Source organism: Kwoniella botswanensis, chromosome 1 (assembly GCF_036426115.1).
Source record: "Kwoniella botswanensis chromosome 1, complete sequence".
In the NCBI taxonomy this organism is placed as follows: Eukaryota; Fungi; Basidiomycota; class Tremellomycetes; order Tremellales; family Cryptococcaceae; genus Kwoniella; species Kwoniella botswanensis.
Window position 1 is genome coordinate 2,458,685 of NC_088599.1, and position 19,589 is coordinate 2,478,273.

The 19,589-nt window shown below is 45.9% G+C and overlaps 6 protein-coding genes and 1 non-coding gene across 7 annotated transcripts; 2 read left to right on the forward strand and 5 right to left on the reverse strand.

Moving 5' to 3' along the window:
• Nucleotides 1–439: 439 nt before the first annotated feature.
• L199_000948 (uncharacterized protein) lies at nt 440–5,676 on the forward strand (the record flags this gene model as incomplete). The annotated part of the gene is made up of 3 exons (XM_064886706.1): nt 440–784; nt 1,099–2,024; nt 2,106–5,676. The coding sequence occupies 3 exons, from the start codon at nt 440–442 to the stop codon at nt 5,674–5,676; spliced, it is 4,842 nt and encodes a 1,613-aa protein (XP_064742778.1).
• Nucleotides 5,677–5,966: 290 nt separating this feature from the next.
• On the reverse strand, nt 5,967–7,685 carry L199_000949 (uncharacterized protein; the record flags this gene model as incomplete). Its single annotated transcript, XM_064886707.1, has 10 exons — nt 5,967–6,162; nt 6,252–6,324; nt 6,396–6,465; nt 6,525–6,686; nt 6,748–6,951; nt 7,020–7,122; nt 7,192–7,254; nt 7,319–7,427; nt 7,510–7,567; nt 7,647–7,685. The coding sequence occupies 10 exons, from the start codon at nt 7,683–7,685 to the stop codon at nt 5,967–5,969; spliced, it is 1,077 nt and encodes a 358-aa protein (XP_064742779.1).
• A 449-nt stretch (nt 7,686–8,134) lies between these two features.
• Nucleotides 8,135–9,809, reverse strand: L199_000950 (uncharacterized protein; the record flags this gene model as incomplete). Its single annotated transcript, XM_064886708.1, has 3 exons — nt 8,135–9,099; nt 9,206–9,450; nt 9,493–9,809. The coding sequence occupies 3 exons, from the start codon at nt 9,807–9,809 to the stop codon at nt 8,135–8,137; spliced, it is 1,527 nt and encodes a 508-aa protein (XP_064742780.1).
• A 464-nt stretch (nt 9,810–10,273) lies between these two features.
• L199_000951 (uncharacterized protein) lies at nt 10,274–12,918 on the reverse strand (the record flags this gene model as incomplete). Its single annotated transcript, XM_064886709.1, has 7 exons — nt 10,274–11,059; nt 11,133–11,992; nt 12,132–12,228; nt 12,311–12,391; nt 12,459–12,592; nt 12,658–12,816; nt 12,897–12,918. The coding sequence occupies 7 exons, from the start codon at nt 12,916–12,918 to the stop codon at nt 10,274–10,276; spliced, it is 2,139 nt and encodes a 712-aa protein (XP_064742781.1).
• Nucleotides 12,919–13,656: 738 nt separating this feature from the next.
• L199_000952 lies at nt 13,657–13,771 on the forward strand. The gene has a single exon (XR_010449944.1). It is a non-coding gene; the product is annotated as a 5S ribosomal RNA (ribosomal RNA).
• A 194-nt stretch (nt 13,772–13,965) lies between these two features.
• Nucleotides 13,966–15,516, reverse strand: L199_000953 (uncharacterized protein; the record flags this gene model as incomplete). The annotated part of the gene is made up of 4 exons (XM_064886710.1): nt 13,966–14,365; nt 14,449–14,974; nt 15,078–15,408; nt 15,493–15,516. 4 exons carry the CDS (start codon nt 15,514–15,516, stop codon nt 13,966–13,968), a joined length of 1,281 nt encoding a protein of 426 aa, XP_064742782.1.
• Nucleotides 15,517–16,105: 589 nt separating this feature from the next.
• On the reverse strand, nt 16,106–19,581 carry L199_000954 (urease; the record flags this gene model as incomplete). Its single annotated transcript, XM_064886711.1, has 13 exons — nt 16,106–16,203; nt 16,272–16,379; nt 16,454–16,719; nt 16,847–17,136; nt 17,202–17,334; nt 17,393–17,475; nt 17,540–17,830; nt 17,892–18,083; nt 18,146–18,255; nt 18,355–18,472; nt 18,566–19,065; nt 19,177–19,471; nt 19,558–19,581. The coding sequence occupies 13 exons, from the start codon at nt 19,579–19,581 to the stop codon at nt 16,106–16,108; spliced, it is 2,508 nt and encodes an 835-aa protein (XP_064742783.1).
• Nucleotides 19,582–19,589: the final 8 nt, after the last annotated feature.

Consider the following 19,589-nt stretch of genomic DNA (forward strand, 5'->3'; position numbering starts at 1 on the left):
CAGAAAATTACCATACATGTGGGAATGGTGAACCCTGGATTTTCTGGGTTTTTACTTTATTTGGAGTTTGGTAAAATTTTGATTGTTGGTGTTGCCGGGTAAATCTCCCGAACGATGTTTTCGTACAAAGATACACAAAGTCAACGTTTATCTGTCTGTCTACCTATCATAACATCGTTGTAATCCTCATCATCCTCACTCTCGTACTCAGCAGATCATCGAGCAGACAGTCCCCAGCTCAATATCAACCAAGCAAGTCGAGAGTCATACCATCAAACCGCAAATATCACTGAATTCCGCGAATACCCTTCTTCGTTAACAGTTAAACACTCGACCTCGACCTTCCCCTGCCCTTGATTGATATCCTCTTGACCTTCCTACTGATTAGCGGAGGGGTCAGGTGAGGACATCCATCAGGAAGGGCTCTTTGTGTTCTTACATGTCCGACCTACCTCTCAACCAGGATATACAGGATGTCACAAACCCATTTCTACCTCAACCGGGATACACAAATTTGTACGATAACTCTGTCGATATGTCAAATATAGATATGGATTTCCCAATGGTCCCCTCCGCTTCTGTGGTAGGAGCAGGACCTGTTGGACAAGCTGGAGAAAGCGGACAAGGTGGATGGTTCCCTCCTATACCTAATTTGACATCATTACCTGTTGACAAGTCCAAGACCGATCCGAAACCTGCTTATTACAAGTTACAATTCGGTGATGAAGTTACGGGGTTCTCTTACTATGTTAGAACGTTGGCGGTGATGATTGGTAGAAATACTGTGAGTCAATTCACCATTGGAATGGATCAAATTGGGGAAAAGGGAGGACAGATGATAGGGTCATTCAAGCAAGGAGGAGAGCCCATGTGGAGGTTTGGGGAAGTAGGTGATATGAGGTGATGAAGCATGCCGAAATGTCGGAGGTGTGATGTTGAAGGGGAATGAGGAATAGATAATGAAAAGCAAAACCTGAATAGGGAAAAGGGATACGGTCAGGTTGGAATTTCATGTCAGATGGTTTGGGTGGAAAGAGTAGAGGAAAATCTGACACTTGTCGAGGAAAGAATCACTGACTCAGACAACTCCCTTCGCAGGATCGTAATGGTGCTGTTCTACCCCCACCGTCGATAACAGCTCCTTCCGTGCCGATAAATCCGCCATTAGATCCCAATCAGCCATCCCCGCCGCTACCGGCTCCTTCTCTTGTTGACGTACCCAGCACTTCTGTACCACCAATCATCGAATTCCCTACCCCGCCAATTCAACAACATACCTCATTCTCTGTCCCGCCACAATCACCTCCTCATCCTTCCTCTGCACCTTTATCAACCGAGTTTTTACAAGACGGATTTTCGGCGCCCCCTCGAGCCCAAAGTGAAGGCATGATAGATCACTCCATACCGCCTGATCTATCATTTTTACAGGATGAGGATTATCCAGCTATCGATATGGGTGGATTCGGAGTATTGGAAGAACTTGCAGAAGTCGTCAAAGTTGAACAAAACCGCGCGGCAAGTGCTCAGCGGAGTGTCGAACCTGACTCAAGTTCGTCTCGACCTCAATCTCAACCTCCTGTCAAGTCAGAACCAATCGAAAATATCCCACCACCTTCAGTTGAAGCTGCACCTATGGATGATAGGACGTCACAGATAGGATCTGTCGAACCTGTTAATCCTCCAGGAATAGCTGACTCTGCCCATATGAACATGGACATAGACAACCCACAAATAACGAATAACGATTTCGTTCAGCTGGATATGGGTTTGAGTCAGGTCAAATTGGAGCACCTAGATGATCTAGCTCCTCCTCCGCCCCCACCTCCTCCTCCAGCCAAATCATCTGCACCAGTAGAACATGTCGATGTAGATCTTGGACCGTTAAAGTCTGTCTCGAGAAATCACGCTAAAATCGAATACAGAGCGGACCTGGGGCATTTTTGCTTGGAGATCTTTGGGAGAAATGGCGCGTGGGTTGATGATAGGTATTTTGTGAAAGGGTCTATTGTACCTCTCGCTCAAGGGTAAGTCCAGCTTTGCCTCTCCCTTCTTATATGCCAAGAAGGAGTAAACGGTGAAGCTGATATGCATTTGTTCGTGTATAGCTCCCAAATTCAAATTGCCACACGAATCTTCTCTTTCGTTCTTCCTCCCTCCCCTGCTTCCTCTCCAACCTACACGCACTATGCTCTTGATGGAGTGACACCCGACATAAATGAGGATCTTCCATACCCTTACAACCTGCCTGCAAGTGAAGTAGGTTATCAGGAATTCTACGGTGAACCTGGACCAGGCCCTTCTTCAGCTGCTTCGATGGCTGCTCGAGCTCCACCGATATTCAACGCTTTCGCAGCTGCTGATGGATACGGGCTAGGTATAGAGGGTGTGGGTGAAGATAGTTGGTTAGGTTGGAATTCGGATGACGATGATGATAACGATAGTGATGATGATAGCGAAGAGGAACTGGACGAAAGTGGTGAAGAGTGGGAAGAAGAGGAATACATCCCACCAGAAGCTTCAGCAGCAACGTCGAAATCGAAATCAAAAGCGAAATCGAAATCCACCAAGACCGTACTAGTTCCCGGAGAGGATGAATCGGAGTTATCATCAGTAGTCAGTGAATCCAACGAACCTAACGAAGGAGAGGATGGGAAGAAGAAGAAAACCAAGAAGTCTACTGTCACTTCGGGTAACAAGCCTAAGCCTATCGCTCCTGCTCCTCCGACAGCTGTAGATACTGTTCCAACTGATGTGCCGACAACGTCAGGATCGACCAATGGTAGAAAATTGTCCATAGTGGAAAGTGTTGCTGCCGAAGATCCTACAGTAGACGGGAAAACAGCTTCTCCCAAGAAATTCACAAAGAAACAAGATAAGAAGGGTGAGGAGAAAGATCCTGAGAATAAAGAGAAGCAGCAGGCAGAAGAGGGTGACATGCAGGTGGATGACGGAAAGAAGAAAAAGAAGAAGAAACCTAAGCCTAAGTCTGATGAGGCGACGGCAACGACGAAAGAAGAAGTGGTAGATGGAAATGCTGCTACCAATGTGGAAGAGGGTGATGCTGCAAAAGCGACTCCGACGAAGAAGACGAAAAAAGCGAAAGCAAGTGAAAATGCTGCTGCTGTTGCTAATGGGGAAGAAAAACCCACGGTACCTGGAGAGAAAAAGAAGAAGAAGAAGAAGCCAAAAGCGGATGCGGAAAGTAAGGGTGCGGATGATAAAGCTGCTCCTGCTCAATCGGCAGCATCTGCAACGACAAATCCATCTGGACCCCCTACGCTCGCTGCTGCTCTTCCGCCTGCTCCAACTGCTCCTCCACCTCATGTTCCGCCGACTATGCCGACTCTCGCTGCAGCTATGGGTCCGGTCGCCCCGACTGCTGTACCATCTGTCTCAAATACAGCGCCTCAGCAACCTGCTGCTCGTCCTCCTGGCCCATCTGGAGTCCTTCCACATGTTATACCAGGTCAGAGTCAACCTATGCAACCCACTCAGCCTCTGCAGCCTGGTCAACAAGCAATACGGCCAATGCCTGGCCAGCCGATGCCTCCTCGTCCACCTATGCAAGGGCCAGGCGTTCGACCTCATCCACAGCACATGCAGAACCCTCAGCATCCCAACGCTCAGTACGTCCGTCCACCTATCCCAGGTCAGCCACATCCTCAACACAACCAGTTACCTGGTCAGGGGCAGATGCCGACTCAGCAATTGTACCCTGGAGGGTCCGGACAACCTCATCCTTCTCAGATGGCTCGACCTCCACCTGGTTATCCTATGCCACCTCAAAACCGTTCTACACCTCCCACGGCTCCTCCGTCACCTCAGCCATTACCTCCGTTCTACTGCACCGAGCTGAACGAAACTCCAGGTCAGCCAGGTCATATCATTGTCAATGTCCCTATTCCTCCTTCAGGTGCCGGACCTCGACCTCCTCCTGGTCCGCTACTTGGTCTGGATGGCAAACCATTCATTGGTCCGCCACCTCTCAAACCCACTCAGACATTCGCTACTATCATTCATCGAGCCTTACAATGTCTCCCACGGGGACGAGGTACTTTAGGAGAAGTCTGTAATTGGGTAGCGGGAGAGTGGGAATGGTTTAGGCTGAACGTTGATTCAGGATGGCAGAATTCCATTCGACATAACTTGTCTCTGAACAAAGCGTTCTTAAAAGTACCTCGTATACCTGAAGATGATCCTGAATCGAAAGGATCTGTATGGATCATCGATCCGGAAGAGGGACCGTTGTTCGAGGAGAAACAAAGGAAAGACGCCATGAAGTCGGCCAGTAAGGATAAGAATGCCGATGCTCGTCGTGAGAAAGAGAGGATTAGGGCCGAGGAGAAAGCCAAGAGACAACGTGAAGCTGCTATTGAAGCCGCACGAAACCCTCAACCCCAGATGATTCAACGTGCTATACCAGTTGCACCACGACCAATCTCCAGACCCATCTCAGCTTCTCAGACTCCCACTCCCTCCGCTCCACCTGCACCTGTATCAGCCAACGCGAAAGGTGTGTTACAGCCCAAAGCGAAGATCGTCGTCGTCATGCAACCTATCACTAGTGCGATGCGTGCGAAATCAGTCATCTCAACTACGGACGCTAATGGTAACCCCTTACCGTTCGTATGTGATGGTACGACTCTCGTTCTGGACCAAGCGACTTTCGGTCACCTCACGACGGATATATTGGACAAGTTGACATTGTTAGGCGCAGCTGGTGCAGTGGATGTCTTGTCAGCTTGGGTTATCAATAAGAATAAACAACAAGCGACAAAAGCTGCTCAGGCTAAAGCTGGTACGGGTACTGGTCCTACTACGACCGCCAACAAGAACGGTACAACCGTCAATAACGGTAGTATCAAACCTGGTGTTGCAGCCGGAACGACTGGTACAGGTGTAGTGCGACCTCCTCAAACGACAGCTAAACCAGGGGTATCTCAACCTGCTAAACCTACTGCCGCACCTGTTAAACCAGGTACGAATAATACCAACAAAGCTTTACCTGGCCCTGCACCTCCTGGAACAAGCTTGACGAAAGTAATTGGTATGATCGCTGCTGTTGCTAACGCCAAAGGAGATGTCAATACTGTTGGACCGAACGCTAGTGCCCTACTGCGATATATCAGAGTGGTAGGCGTGGATATAGATCTGAGGGTAGCAGAGAGGATTTGGGCAACGGGTGTGGTCCCTCCCTTGCCTCAGAAGAAGGGTGCAGTGAATAAACCGAATAGTAATGGAATGACCAATGGGGTGAACAAACCTTCCAACCCGACTACTTCCGGTACTGGTACCAGTTCTGCACCTAAAACAGCGGGAAATACTGGAAACACTACTCAGGTCAATACAGCAAAGCCTCCTACATCAGCAACAGCAGCATCAACAACAACCAATCCAGGTTCTGTGGTTAAACCTGTTACAGCTTCTACGCAAGCGGCACCTACGCCTACACCTTCAGTGCCTAAGATAGGGACTGTACCAGCTTCTACACCGGTACCAACGGTTTTGAAAAGAAAATTGCAAGATGATAATACAGCATCAGCTGCATCTCCGAAACCTGTAGCTAGCGGAATGGGCAATAGCGCATCGAATCCGATCGTAGTTGGTGGAGGTCCCAGTTCGGGTAGTATGGAACAAGAGGCTAAGAAACCTAGATTGGAGACTTCTGGAGCTTAAGCGTGACAGATAGATGTTGGTATTGATATTCGCATAATGTTCTTTGATTGTTTTTATTGAAGGGGGGACATGTTTTGGTTGTTGTATAACCTAGCATTCATATATCTATTCCTTTTCGTATTGTGTAACAGGACCGATGTGTATATATGCATTGATTCTTGTTTGTTCATATATCCAGTTTACATTATTCGATTTGCACATCATAATCATACATCTACATTCTCAATATGTTGTCTAGTACAGGCAGACACCATGAAACACCAACCCCCCTTCTAAGGTGGACCTTCTCCTTACCTCTGCTTCTCATTATCATCTTTCTCAACGTCATTCTCAAATAGCACATCCCCTCTTTCTAGGGATTTCGGATTGAGTGAAACGCCAACCTCATCGTGGTTCTGCTTCGACGATTTTTTGGAATCTTCAGTTTTGGCGTAAACGTAGAGGACTGATCCTGAGATAATCAAGAAGATCGATATTATTCGGCCCCTACGTACAGTAGAAGCAAATACTTCAAAATCAGGATCAAGCCCAATCGTTCTCAAGTTTGTATCAATGATCTGGTGAGATATACACACCTAGACATGACATCCCCGAATATCCAAACTGCCAACATGGTCTGCAGTACTCCTCGTGTAGCTGATGAAATCACTATTGGTATGGATTCACCAGAATCAGCTATATTGATAGACTGAGAATGAATGGAGTAGTGAAAGACGTACTGTGGGTAACGGGAGAAGTAACTTTGATGGATATAAAACTGGCCAAAGAAATTAGGAAACCGAATAGACCCTTATCGGCATGATTGATATCAGTATACATCAGGTTCATCTAGGTAAGATGATACTCACGGTGATCGCTGCACCCCATAAGAACTGACTTGCACCTCCATTAGACAATAACCTAATCGCCGAGGGAAGTTCACCGGAGATTATGAACATTGGAACAAGAGCGAGGGTAGATAAGATATTATTGTAGTATGATAATGATATAGGTGAGTTCGATACGGATGCCTACGCAGAACCAGATAGATTATCAACGTTTGATCGACTAAGTATCATAGGTATTACTCACCAATCCCCTTTTTATCAAGACCGCATGACAAGCCGAAGAAACACTCGACATCGCTCCGAACGTTATACCCAGAGAACTCGTATGTTTGCCTGCTACAGCAGCAGACGCCGCCGAGGAAGCGTGATTGGGGTCGAACAATACTCCAGAGAAGAACCCAAAGGTCACTATCAAAGCGGCGATGAGTGCAAGTGGAGAAGGGTATTGCTATATGCACGGAATTGTTAGCTCAAAGGAAAAATGGGGTTTTGATGATTGGGGAAAGTGTAGCTCACATGAAGTACTATGATGGTTACTATGATCGTAAATGGAAGTACCAATCCTCTAGCTACTTGATGAAAAGATGCGTCGACGTATTGTAGACAAGCGTTGTTGAAGCTAATCATGCCAGACCCAGGTTAATAAGTAGTATCAGGACGAATGCTGGAAGAGATTATTGTTACTCACATCAACCCTAACACGTTGACGAATACCAGTGGGAGTAGATCTTTAGCTGTACTGGATTCGAACCTGTACAATATGCCATTGTCAGTATGAAGTAGGGATAGGTGAATAGCTCTTTCCCTAAGCTCACCTAGGGGTCTTATACGGTCCAAACATATTTTCTAGTCCCAACAACACGACAGCTACTGCTGACTGACAGAACAGTAGGAATACTGGCATGGGTGTTGAGCTGAGTACGGCTGGGTAATTACACGAAATATCAGCTCTTGAATTTGACCGCTACAATCCGATTTGTATCGCTCGGCTGGAGGGCTCACTTACACTTGTTTAACAGCGTCATACTGATGGCTACTACCATGTAAAAGACGACGGTGCCGAGCTATATCACATGCGGATGTCATCAGCTGCTATCCCCGTTCAGCGTGTTTGGACTCTTGCAAACTCAGAGTATCACTCACCACGGCCAGCCGTGAATGCTGTTCTGTCTTCGGAGACATATCTTGTTAGAACGGTAGGGTAAGTTGGCTTTAGACAGAGGGAGTTTATCGCTTCGAACACTCATAGAGCGAATTCGACTAGAGTCAGGAAGGATATCTAGATAGCTTTATATATGAAAGCTCTTTTCGTTATAGATTAGTTGTGAGGAGGTTCTGTAACGCTGTTCCGCTATTGATACCCGCCCCTGGACCGTTCGTTGTTCGGTGTACGCAGCAATGTTTTTGTGACCTTGCCTTACCGAGACGAGACACGGGATGCATATGATTTCATCGACGTCAGATTCGTACATCACTGATTAAGGGTAGAATCACGTGGGAAAGGTACAGAGTGACTTCCAAGCGGACGATCCTTCTGCATTGCATGTCCATACAGCGTGACTGAGTTCTGATCAGTGTGATATGCATAAGTGATACGACAGACTACAAATTTATGCTAGACAGCCATAAGATCATACCCGTTTCTCCCTCTCCCTCTCCCTCTCCTTCTCCTGCCTCGCCTTCCTCCAACCCGGTCCATATTTCATCTGCACTCCTACTAACCCCAACGAACCCACCATGACACCAAGCCATATCATGAAGCTCGGTCCTACACCTATACTCCGTATCGAAGGGTTGATTGTTCCAGTCGCAATAGCACCTACGAGACACCTGGCCAAGTTCAATGCAGCAGTTGCTGACGCGCTGCTCTTGGGGTAGATATCAACTAAGAACGTAGTGATAACACTTTGGATTGACATTGCCGACCAGGCCAGAACGAAGCTCGCGATTATCGGAACAGAGATATGCGAGTGTTTATCTGTTGTCCAGGCGAATACAATGACTGATATCCACTGTAAGGGTGACCATAGCCATACTGTCCGAAGTCGAGCTTGTTCTATTGGATAATCATCTTCTGCTGAGGAATGTTTCTGCTTGATCCGTTTGTAGTCCCTATCCAGAAGTTTACCAGTTGTCAAAGTACCCAACATACACCCTGCACCGTTCGCCAAGGATGTCAAGCCAATGTCGATTTCTCCTAGACCGTATATATCGGAGAACAAGGTGGATTGAATAGTGAGGGCCATTTGCCAAGTCGCGTAATGTATCGACAAGAAAATCAAGACGAATATGACTTCTCTTTCAAATAGTATTCTAATAGGTGCAATGAAATCAATCTTGAGTTTCTTCTTCTCGCTCTGGACGCTGGAATCTGGTTGTTCGGATGACGATAATCGATTTGAGACGTATCTCTCGAAAGGTGCTTTGGCTTTCTTGTACGGCTGTATACTACCATTGCCTACTATCGAGCGTAACGTCTCGGGCAAGAACAAGATGAGTATGATGAGATATACACCGGAATAAATGGTCAAGAACCAGAAGATGGATCTCCATCCCAGAGTGTCGGCGAAAACACCCCCTAGGACAGGTCCGATAGCTAAGAGTGCATTTCAGCAGTCCGATCAGGAAAGACTTGATATATTATGTATAATGGTTGTTAGGAAATGTCGTTGTGGATGTAGTAATAGCATTGCTTCACTTACCCAACGGAGCTAACAAGCCAGTTTGAAATATCCCCATATATCCCCCTCGTTCCTCCCTCGTAGTGATGTCACCTATCATCCCTGATCCAATCGCGATGGTACTTGCACTTCCGGTACTCTGGAGACATCTGAGGATAATCAATTGATAGAAATGGTTGGAGAGAGCAAGACCTATGCAGGCAGAGAGGAAGACAACGAATGTGCATAGAAGGGTGAGCCGTCGACCGGATACGTCTGATACTGCACTGTAGAGAGGTCAGCATTGACGATAGAGTGATCTCACTCACCCCCAGAAAGTTGGTGAGATAGCTTGAAACACCATGTAGCTCGTCACTGTCAGATTAATATTCGATTCAGTCGTATGTAGACTTCTAGCTATGGTTGGAATTGCGGGGAAATAGATGTTTGACGCGAATCCGCTGAAAGTAGCTGATATCGATGCGAGTGTGATGATCAGGTGTTTCTGGCGTTTACTGAACGACGAGTAAGGCGGTGTGGGCTGCATTGGCGCTTTTGGAGGAATGCTGTGAGTCGTAGGGAGAACGGTACTTGGCACATTATTTGGGGCTGTTCCATCTTGGCTCGGTGCAGAAGGGGTCGTCATGATGAGCGAAGCAAGGATGCAGAATCATCGAGACCAAAGCACCGAAACTCAATTGTCTATAGTGGAATTGACCATATGCGTAGGTCTATGCCTTTTGCCAATACGTTGTATGCTTCGTATGAATAGTGAAATAGGTCCAAGTGCAAAATTCATCTTCAACCCAAGTGAGGTGAGATGGGATTCTGAAGATAAGAGATCAATAAATCCTGGTCTCGCTCCTCCAACTGTCTAGTTATCAGGCACATTCTGCACCCGAAGTTATAAATAGCTCATTTCTCGTGAAAAACCAGACATACATGCCATGCTCTGATTGACGAATCTAAACCATTCAGAAAATAATCGATGGTGAACTTGACATGTGAATACATGATTTTTATTATTACTACTTATTTACCTATATACTAACAATTACACATGATACCGAAAAATCCTTTGTGACTAACTACACTCCGTTTGAGACCCTCTTACGCGGCAATATGCTCTACCTCTCTATCCCATACTCTGTGCTTAGCTACCGAGTCCAAGAACTGTTGAGAGAACTGGGCACCAGTACCGACAGAAGGAGCAAGGAGCACACCATTGGCCTGGGTGATCTCTTCCTTAGCTTTGGCATCTGCCGGTAGATCGCCAGGGAGAGCCAGATCGGTCAACCAGCCTACTGCGTTACCGGTAGCAGCGATAGCCTTAAGGTGCATATAGGCTTCTCGAGCAGCATGAATTAATCTACCATTCTTCATCTTCTTGGTGTAATCATCGGAATCACCACCAATGAAGATCAACGCGTCGAAATAGGTCGATCGGGAGTTCTCTAAGGTGAATTCGGCATTTTGGGTTTGACCATTTCCGGCTTCAACCATTCCTGTCGCTGGTCCTACGAATTTGACCATCACTCCTGCAGCTGCCAAAGCGATCTTGATAGGTTCTACCTGAGCGTATGAGTATCCAGGTAAGAGGTAAACACCAACTTTTCGACCTTCGGCAGTGAAGGTTTGGGTCTTTCCGGTAATTTGAGATAAGAAGGCGGACTTCTTACCGTGGTTTGGCACGGCATCTGGTACGGTGACGTCCTTGAGTGATTCAGCAACAGCCAAAGCGAGATCATGGTCGATCAAGTTGATTCGGTTCAAAGCGGTCTGTTGGACTTGGGTCTCGTAACATTTAGATAACTCGAATTGGTAAGCTGAGATGATGTTTTTCTTCTCAGGTTCAGACATCGAGTTGTAGAAGAGTTGAGCTTGTGACACGAATTCCTGCAAAAAGCAAGACAGCCTGACATCAGTACCTGAATGTGCAAGCGTATGTATACAATGATATCAAACTCACATTAAATTTAGGTCCATGTAATCTATCCTTAATACCTGATACAGTCTCATGGTAAGATCGGAAACCTCCCTTAGCAGGTTCGGTGGTAGGTAAAGCATCAAATCTGTTAGGGTGGTAGGCAGTCCTGTTGGTCTTGCTGAACATGGTGTTTTGTCCATCCCTCTGGTTCGTCATGAATGGACAAACAGGTCTGTTAACGGGGATATCACCGAAGTTGATACCGAGTCGGGATATTTGAGTATCTTGGTACGAGAAGTTTCGACCAGCCAAGAGAGGGTCTGAAGTGAAGTCCATACCAGGAACAATGTGTTGGGTACAGAAAGCGACTTGTTCAACTTCTGCAAAGTAGTCAACAGGGTTTCGGTTAAGAGTGAGAGTACCGATGTTCTTGACTGGTACCAAATCTTCGGGGATGATTTTGGTGGAATCCAGCAAGTCAAAGTCGAATTTGTGTTCATCTTCTTCTTTGACTAATTGTACACCCAATTCCCACTTGGGGTAAGCACCAGCTTCGATGGCATCCCACAGATCTCTTCGGTGGAAATCTGGATCTTGACCAGCGAGCTTGAGCGCCTCATCCCATACTAATGAGTGGGTACCGAGATGAGGTGTCCAGTGATACTTGACGAAAGTCGACTTGCCCTCGGCATCAAGGAGTCTGAAAGTGTGTACACCGAAACCTTGCATGTGTCTGAACGATCGGGGAATGGCTCGATCGGACATGGCCCATTGTTGCATATGGGTGGATTGTGGGTGTAAACCCATGAAGTCCCAGGCGTTATCGTGGGCAGTTTGAGCTTGGGGAATTTCGTTGTGAGGTTCGGGCTTCACGGCGTGAATGAGATCGGGGAATTTGATGGCTAGAAGTGGGGGAACAACCAAAAGTCAGCTTGAATACATTTTCGACCATATCTCGACCAATTTTGATCCGTTCGAGCTGATTTCTGGATGGATCTGCTCCATTTGAGCGAGGGAATGCAGAAAAAAACCAAAATTTACCGTCTTGAATGAAGAACACAGGGATGTTGTTGCCTACAAGGTCCCAGTTGCCTTCGTCGGTGTAGAAACGAGCGGCGAAACCTCTTGGATCTCTGACCTGAAAAAAAAAAAAGGCGAATAAGATTTCAGTCAGCGAAAATGCCACAAAAGTGGAGGTCGCCACCGCGCGCGCCACTTACAGAATCGGCGGAACCTCTCGATCCTCCTACGGTCGAGAATCGAACGTATGCAGGGGTAGTCTTGCTTGTGTCGGTGAGGATCTACTTATGCGATAACAAGTCAGCGGTGAAGTGAAAGAGGGGTGGCAAGTAATAGGGAGGGACTTGCCTTAGCGGTGGTCAAACCAGTTAAAGGAGTGTGCAATTTGAATTCTCCAAATGCAGCTGCACCTCGAGCGTGGACAACTCGCTCTGGGATACGTTCGTGGTCGAAATGAGAGATCTTCTCTCGATTGTGGAAGTCTACGATACACACATGCATCAGGACCAAAATGTATTATGGAGGGAAGGGGGATGAACCAACTCACCCTCAAGAACGGTAGGTCCCCTGGCACCCGCTCTCAGAGCGATGTCCGTCTCTGCGATCTTAGTTCCGAAGTAAGAGGTAAGAGGGGTCTTGTCATTCTGTTCGAGTGTGAACCCATCCATCTGTCTCTTCTTAGCGTCTCCGACGGTTGAGTTGACAACTAGATACGATTATAGTTATATGAGCTATACAGTCCGCTAATCCGATCGATCCGATCGTATCTGAGAGACAGAAACTCACTCTTATCTACGACTTGAGCCATCTTGTCTTATTGTTATTCTTGTGATATGCTACAGTTAAATGTTCGATCGACAAGTGATACAGTGAGATACGATGAAGTGGCAATAACTATCAAAAAAAAAGAACATTGTTTGGATTGAGTCGCTATATATGTATGTTTATATACGAACGGTGCGTATGCATCACGACATAGGGGTATGTGGAGGTTCAACCACCTGCATAAAGGAAGCCGCTCTATCTACCCAACCAACGTTTACCTTTCTCACATCTCATGACTGTGCATCGTCATACTCGCACTAAAAAACTTGCAATTATGGTAGAGACAGAAGGGAGATACGTCATAGGCTCAGTCACCGTTACTTTGTGTAGGGGTGATTCAGGGTCAAATGATTCCAGCGATTCTGCCAAGATCGAGAAAAATGACAAAAAGCCATGATATAAGTGGCGATCCCACGATTCAACGTATCAGCGACTGAGCTTTTCGTTCTTTGATTTACTGCATTCCGCATTTATCCCTGAGGGTCTCGTTATACCATACCGTAGTTGATGACGATGCATCGAGAAGGAATGTTCAATTAGCTTCCGATAATTCCGGCTACTACTGTATCCACAACCTCGACAGGCGTTCGTTCTCACGGTGCCAAAAAGCCAGAGACCTTCAGGCACAGCCATCCGAAGTACACGGACATCCCAAAAGGTACCATCAATTTAAGTTGTGGCACAAAGATATATATCTGCTCTAACAAGCTCAACTTTCATCTACGGCCATAGAAGGTATAAAACGCCCCATCCCGTCCGCTCTGGGAAGCTAAGTTACCTGTCGCTCGGTTAGTACCAAGGTGGGGGACCACTTGGGAATCCCGGGTGCTGTAGTTTTTGGATCCGTTGTGCTCTGTTGGGCGACCGACGAGCGACGAGAAGGGCTGATTGATGATGTTGGAAGTTGTCGGTGATGAGGATAGCCCATTATGACTCTAAGTGGTTTGCTGGATGTTCAGATAGAGGTCTGATCATAATTCATTCACAGTTCATCTCTCATATATACGCTATATTCGCATGTGAGTTACCATCAATTTTGTTCAGGTAAAACGGGTTCGACCACAGAATTCTCGACCAAATACCTCAATCCTTCATCTTCCTGCCATTTAATCAACATCTTCTCCACCCATTCTTCCTCCGTCTTCGGCATGTCATCATCCACCTCATCCGGGATCTTCAAGAAAGCTTTTCTAATGGCGTTCAGCTCGAGGACATTGGTGAACATACATTTTAAGAAGTAGATCAATCGTTGATACTTTCTTCCATTCTTCACACAGTCCGCCAAGTCATCTCGTCCGAGCGATTGGTAAGCTTCGATGAGTGCATATTCCCGAGGAGAGAACATGTCGTTACTGCCCTCATGATAGAATTCGGAAGGTAGGAAATACATTGGTGAAGCGAATGCTTCAGCTTTAGTCGTGGTGTATGCCCTAGAATCACATCATGACCTTCGTTATCAGCTATCACAAAGTACAACGGATGAGGGTGAGATCCAAGCCGAAAGATAATTTACCACTCCCAATCAATTATACCTGTTACATTGCCACCTTCCTTGGTCCTCGTATGATCCCAATGATCATCGGCATGTCTGATATAAAAAGGTCCCGTATCTCTTCCCAGCTCCAGATCATCCCCCATCAATTCTTTCAATTCCAACAAAGCGAGATAGATGGGTACCTCTCTGGAAGGATCGACGAGAGTCCGGGCTTTCAAGGCTTCCAGACGACCGTTTATAGTACTTAGATAACGTTCTTTGGCAGTTCTGAAAGGACCGCCGAAGTATGGTGGGAATGTCATAGATGGTTGTCGTTCGATAAGAGGACCGATAACAACTTCTTCTCTTGACTCCAGGTTGAAAGTTGGACTTCCAATTTTATCAAATTTGATTCCTTCCATGTATATGAACCATTTGGCGATACTTTCGATGTGGCTCTGGGTAGAAGGGCTCAATGGCTGATCGCGAGGTTTGGAAGGGGCGAAATCTTTCCATGGGGAACCTTCGATGAAAGTTTGATAACAATACATCAACTTGGGGTGGACTACAACAGAAAAAACAGCATACAGACTTCCATCAGTGACAATGCGGGCACAGAACGTATTGGCGGACAGAGACAGATAGAGACAGAGAAAGATAATACTTACGTTTACTATCTCCAGGTCTTATAATGGAGTACGGCACGGCAATACCACCTTTGTAAAGTACTTCACAGGTCGCCACGTCACCCTTGAGGTTCATCCTAAGCGGTTCATCAGGGTATGGTCTGATACCTGCTTTACGTCTAATTCTCATCATCCAACTTTTCCCATCGTCGAAATCAATCTTGATCTGGAGGTTGAATTGACCTTTCCATTCGTTGATGTTTTCCATGCTATTAGGCTTCTTGTGGATCTTGATTACTTTATAGTTCGGTCGGAGGGATTCGACTTCTTCTTTGATCAATTCCACATCGAGGAGTTGGAGGAGTTGAGTAACCTACAACCATTTTGCATGGTCAGCTGAACATCCCACTATGTGTAAGGATTGTATATTCCGAGTAACGATGACAGATGAACAAACCTCAGGTTCATTCGCCGCTTCCATTGTCGTACCCTTCCATACTCCCCTTTGCCTCGTCACCCAGCATTCATGAAGAGGATGTCCTCGATGTTGGAAACAATATGACGAATGACAAGTAGGACAGACGGGTAACCAAGTCAGAGCTTGATAGATGCAATTAGGTATACGACAATTATTGAATGCGGCCATACTTGTTATCCGTTAAATTTCAGTTCGATTAGGTGTATAGGGTATAAATTATTGGGATTGATAAAAGGTAAGAGGATATACGAGTTAAGTGAACCATTATACATGTATATGTACTGCTTTGGATACCATTGCTGAGTCTTCGTACAGGCACATGAGGGTCCTTTGAGCAGGGACAATCAAGATTTAGCGTTGTCTTGTGATTGTGTTGTGGCATCGACGTGTGGTGTGGCTTCTCAATCGTTGATACTGTGGCATGGGCCCAAGATTGGTTATAACAATGTACATTGAATATCATAGGGTAATTACAAATAACGATCATTATCTTGAATGTGCCATCAAGCTTCCATAAAACCACTTTGAATTCAAGTCACACTGCTTACCATCGGATATCGAGAAACCCATTTTTTGTAGTCGCATAGACCAACTAATACACGAAATGCTTCTTGGTGAGGGGTAGATGTGTGGCAGGAGGCGCATCGCACAACACACCATCCGCTAGCACTTCGTACGTTTCAGGATCGACTAACCACGTCCATATATATCAGCAAATGAGAACGCACTTGATAAGCAGATCAAAGTGTTTCACTCACCACTCATCTTTGGTTTATAGTTATTTAATTTCATATCCTTCTTACCAATCTTTCTACAATTCTTGACACCCTCCGCACGTTTCTTGATACCGTATTTTTCGATCGTACCTATGACGCACCTCACATGTTAACTCAATCTTCAAACTTCTGTGATTCCTAGATATAGTAGAGGTTGTACTGACCAGTATCAATCGAAGCTTGACTGACCCAAACGATCGAACATCTCGGTGCCACCTCCGGTTGAGCACCCCACATCGGTCTTCCAAAGACAGGTTGGACGGTTGGAATCGAAGCATTCGCATCTCCCATTTGAGCCCACGCGATCACTCCTCCTTTAAGGACCATTTCGGGTCGTGCACCGAAATTTTCAGGTTTCCAAATCACCAGATCGGCCAGTTTACCCACTTCCACGGATCCGATAAGATGCGACATTCCGTGGGTTATCGCGCTGAAGCAGTGCAAGAGCTCGTGTTAGCATACCACCGAATAGCACTATTAAATAACACATCTTATAGCTGATGATTATGATAATACTATCTCGACATATTGGAGCATAAGGTAGAAACATCACTTACGGATTAATCGTATATTTGGCGATATACCTCTTCACCCTCTCATTATCATTCTTCTCACTATCACCCTGCAGAGGTCCTCTGACATCTTTCATCTTAGCTGCCGTCCTCCAAGTCCTAGCTATCACTTCGCCAATTCGACCCATCGCTTGAGAATCACTCGAGATCATCGAGATCGCTCCATTATCTTGTAAGACATCTTCGGCAGCTACTGTCTCTGCTCGGATACGGGAGTCCGCAAAAGCGATATCTTCGGGAATGGATTTGTCGAGATGGTGACATACCATCAACATCTGTCATCATTGTGATCATGAAGTCAATCTGAAAACTTTACTGGTAAATTTGATGATACACTTACGTCAAGATGTTCGTCCAAGGTGTTCATCGCGTATGGTCTAGTAGGGTTGGTGGAACTAGGCAAGACATTCTCTTGTTCGACTACAACGATGATATCAGGTGCATGACCACCTCCAGCACCCTCGGTGTGATATCTGTAACAACGTGTCAGCTTCCTGCGATCTTTATCATGTTATTTGGGAGTCAGCTCACGTATGAATAGTTCTCCCTTTGATAGCCGCCAAGGTACTCTCTACATACCCACTCTCGTTGAGCGTATCAGTATGAATGTTGACCTAATACAATAGACTACATCAATCCCTACTCCTTCCTCTTATAAACAAGGTGAACTAAACTCACCTGAACATCATAGTCATCCCCTACACTTAAAGCTCTATCAATACATTCCGGTGTAGATCCCCAATCCTCATGCAATTTCAATCCACATGCACCGGCCTCCACAACATCTTTCAAACCTTTCACACCTGCATCATTACCTTTACCTGTGAATCCGAAATTGAGAGGAATGGTATCGGTAGCATGTAACATTGCTTCCATGTAGAATTTCGATGGTGTACATGTCGTGGCATTGGTACCGTCCGCTGGACCTGTACCACCTCCCAAAAGAGTGGTGATACCGGATGCGAGGGCCTATCAATTACCGGTAGCAACATCAGTTCACTATCCTCGATACAGTGCTCGTGGAGCTCACCTCGGGCCAGAGTTGAGTACAGATATAATGAACGTGCACGTCCAAAGCACCAGCAGTGACTATCAATTTCTCTCCAGCGATAGCTTCCGTGTTAGATCCAAAGATCATCCCTTCGGTGACGTTATCCATGATATCTGGATTACCAGCTTTACCAATACCGACAATTATACCATTCTTGACACCGATATCGGCCTGAGTAGACATATAATCAGTACACCTGGAGTGAACATCGTGCAAGGCGGTCTGGTATATACCTTATAGATACCGCTCCAATCGACGATCAGAGCGTTTGTAATGACCAGATCCAATACTTCTTCATCTGATCTATTTGATGCTTGACCTTGTCCATCTCGAAGGACTTTACCTATAATATGGCACAAGACAGTGCATCAGTATCCGTGGAGAGAGAGAGAGAGCACTAAAATAAGGTCTATAATAGCTTTAGAGCGGGAGATTCACTTACCTCCGCCAAATTTACATTCATCTCCATATATGGTATGATCTTTCTCCACCTCGATCCATAGATCTGTATCGGCAAGTTGGACTTTATCGCCAGTGGTGGGGCCAAACATGGAGGCGTACTGAGTAAGCAGGATATTAGCACATTTCCTGATTACGGTCATGGCTCAACGAGCAAATGGATTTGACGTGAGATATAGTAAATGTACACTCACGACTTCTCTATCCATCTCGACCACTTTCGCCTCCTTCACTTCCTCCTGCTTTTTATGTCTGAATCCACCTTTTTCCACTTTTTCTTTCACTGTGGTCTCTCTATTTCCTTCGTCAAACTGCCCCGCACCTAAACCACTTCCACCATACAGAATCTTCTTACCTCCCAATTCAACCATACCCACCGTCTTCTTCTCTCCAGGTTCGAACCTCACCGCAGTCCCAGCGGGAATATCCAACCTAAATCCATACGATAACAACCTATCGAATTGGAGGTATGGGTTTACTTCCAAGAATGGATAATGAGAACCAACTTGAATAGGTCTATCTCCCAAATTGGATACTTCCAAGTAAAATCGACGTCGATTAACATTAAGAGGGATTTTAGATTTGAGACAGATCACTGAACCTGCTAAGTGTTTGTTGGGAGGTAAGGGGTCTGGTAAGGGGAATGAAGATGAGGATGGGATAGGGAGGAAAGAACCGTATAATGCGTTGTTCACTATAAACACCAAATAACAAATGACAAAGGTAATATCATTATGAGCATCAATGCCGATTTGATCTCTTATACTGTCATATTATGTAGTTATGCGATAGGGGATAAACTTACAATCACCATCATCTGAACAAATCGGATCATGTACGGTAACCAGAAAACTCCCATCTTCAAATGTCCCTTCAACTTGGATATCGTGTATACCCTCAGCTACACCTACCATCACATGTCTCCTACCTAACATCTTCTTCCCCAAGTCCATCAGTTCAGCTACGGAGTGATGACCATCTCGGATGAATTCATGTAGTTGTGAGGCGATCAGGGCGATAGTTTCAGATCGGTTGAGGGTTAGACCACGGGCTAGTCGACGTTGGGCTAAGATACCGAGGTTGGAGAGGATGAGCTTGTCCTGGGTGTGACATAGATCATCAGTGATGAAGAATATCCGAATGGGACGTACCATATCTGCGGAAGGGCAGAACGAGGACTACTCACTTGCTCTCGAGGTAGGAGATGCATCTTGAGAA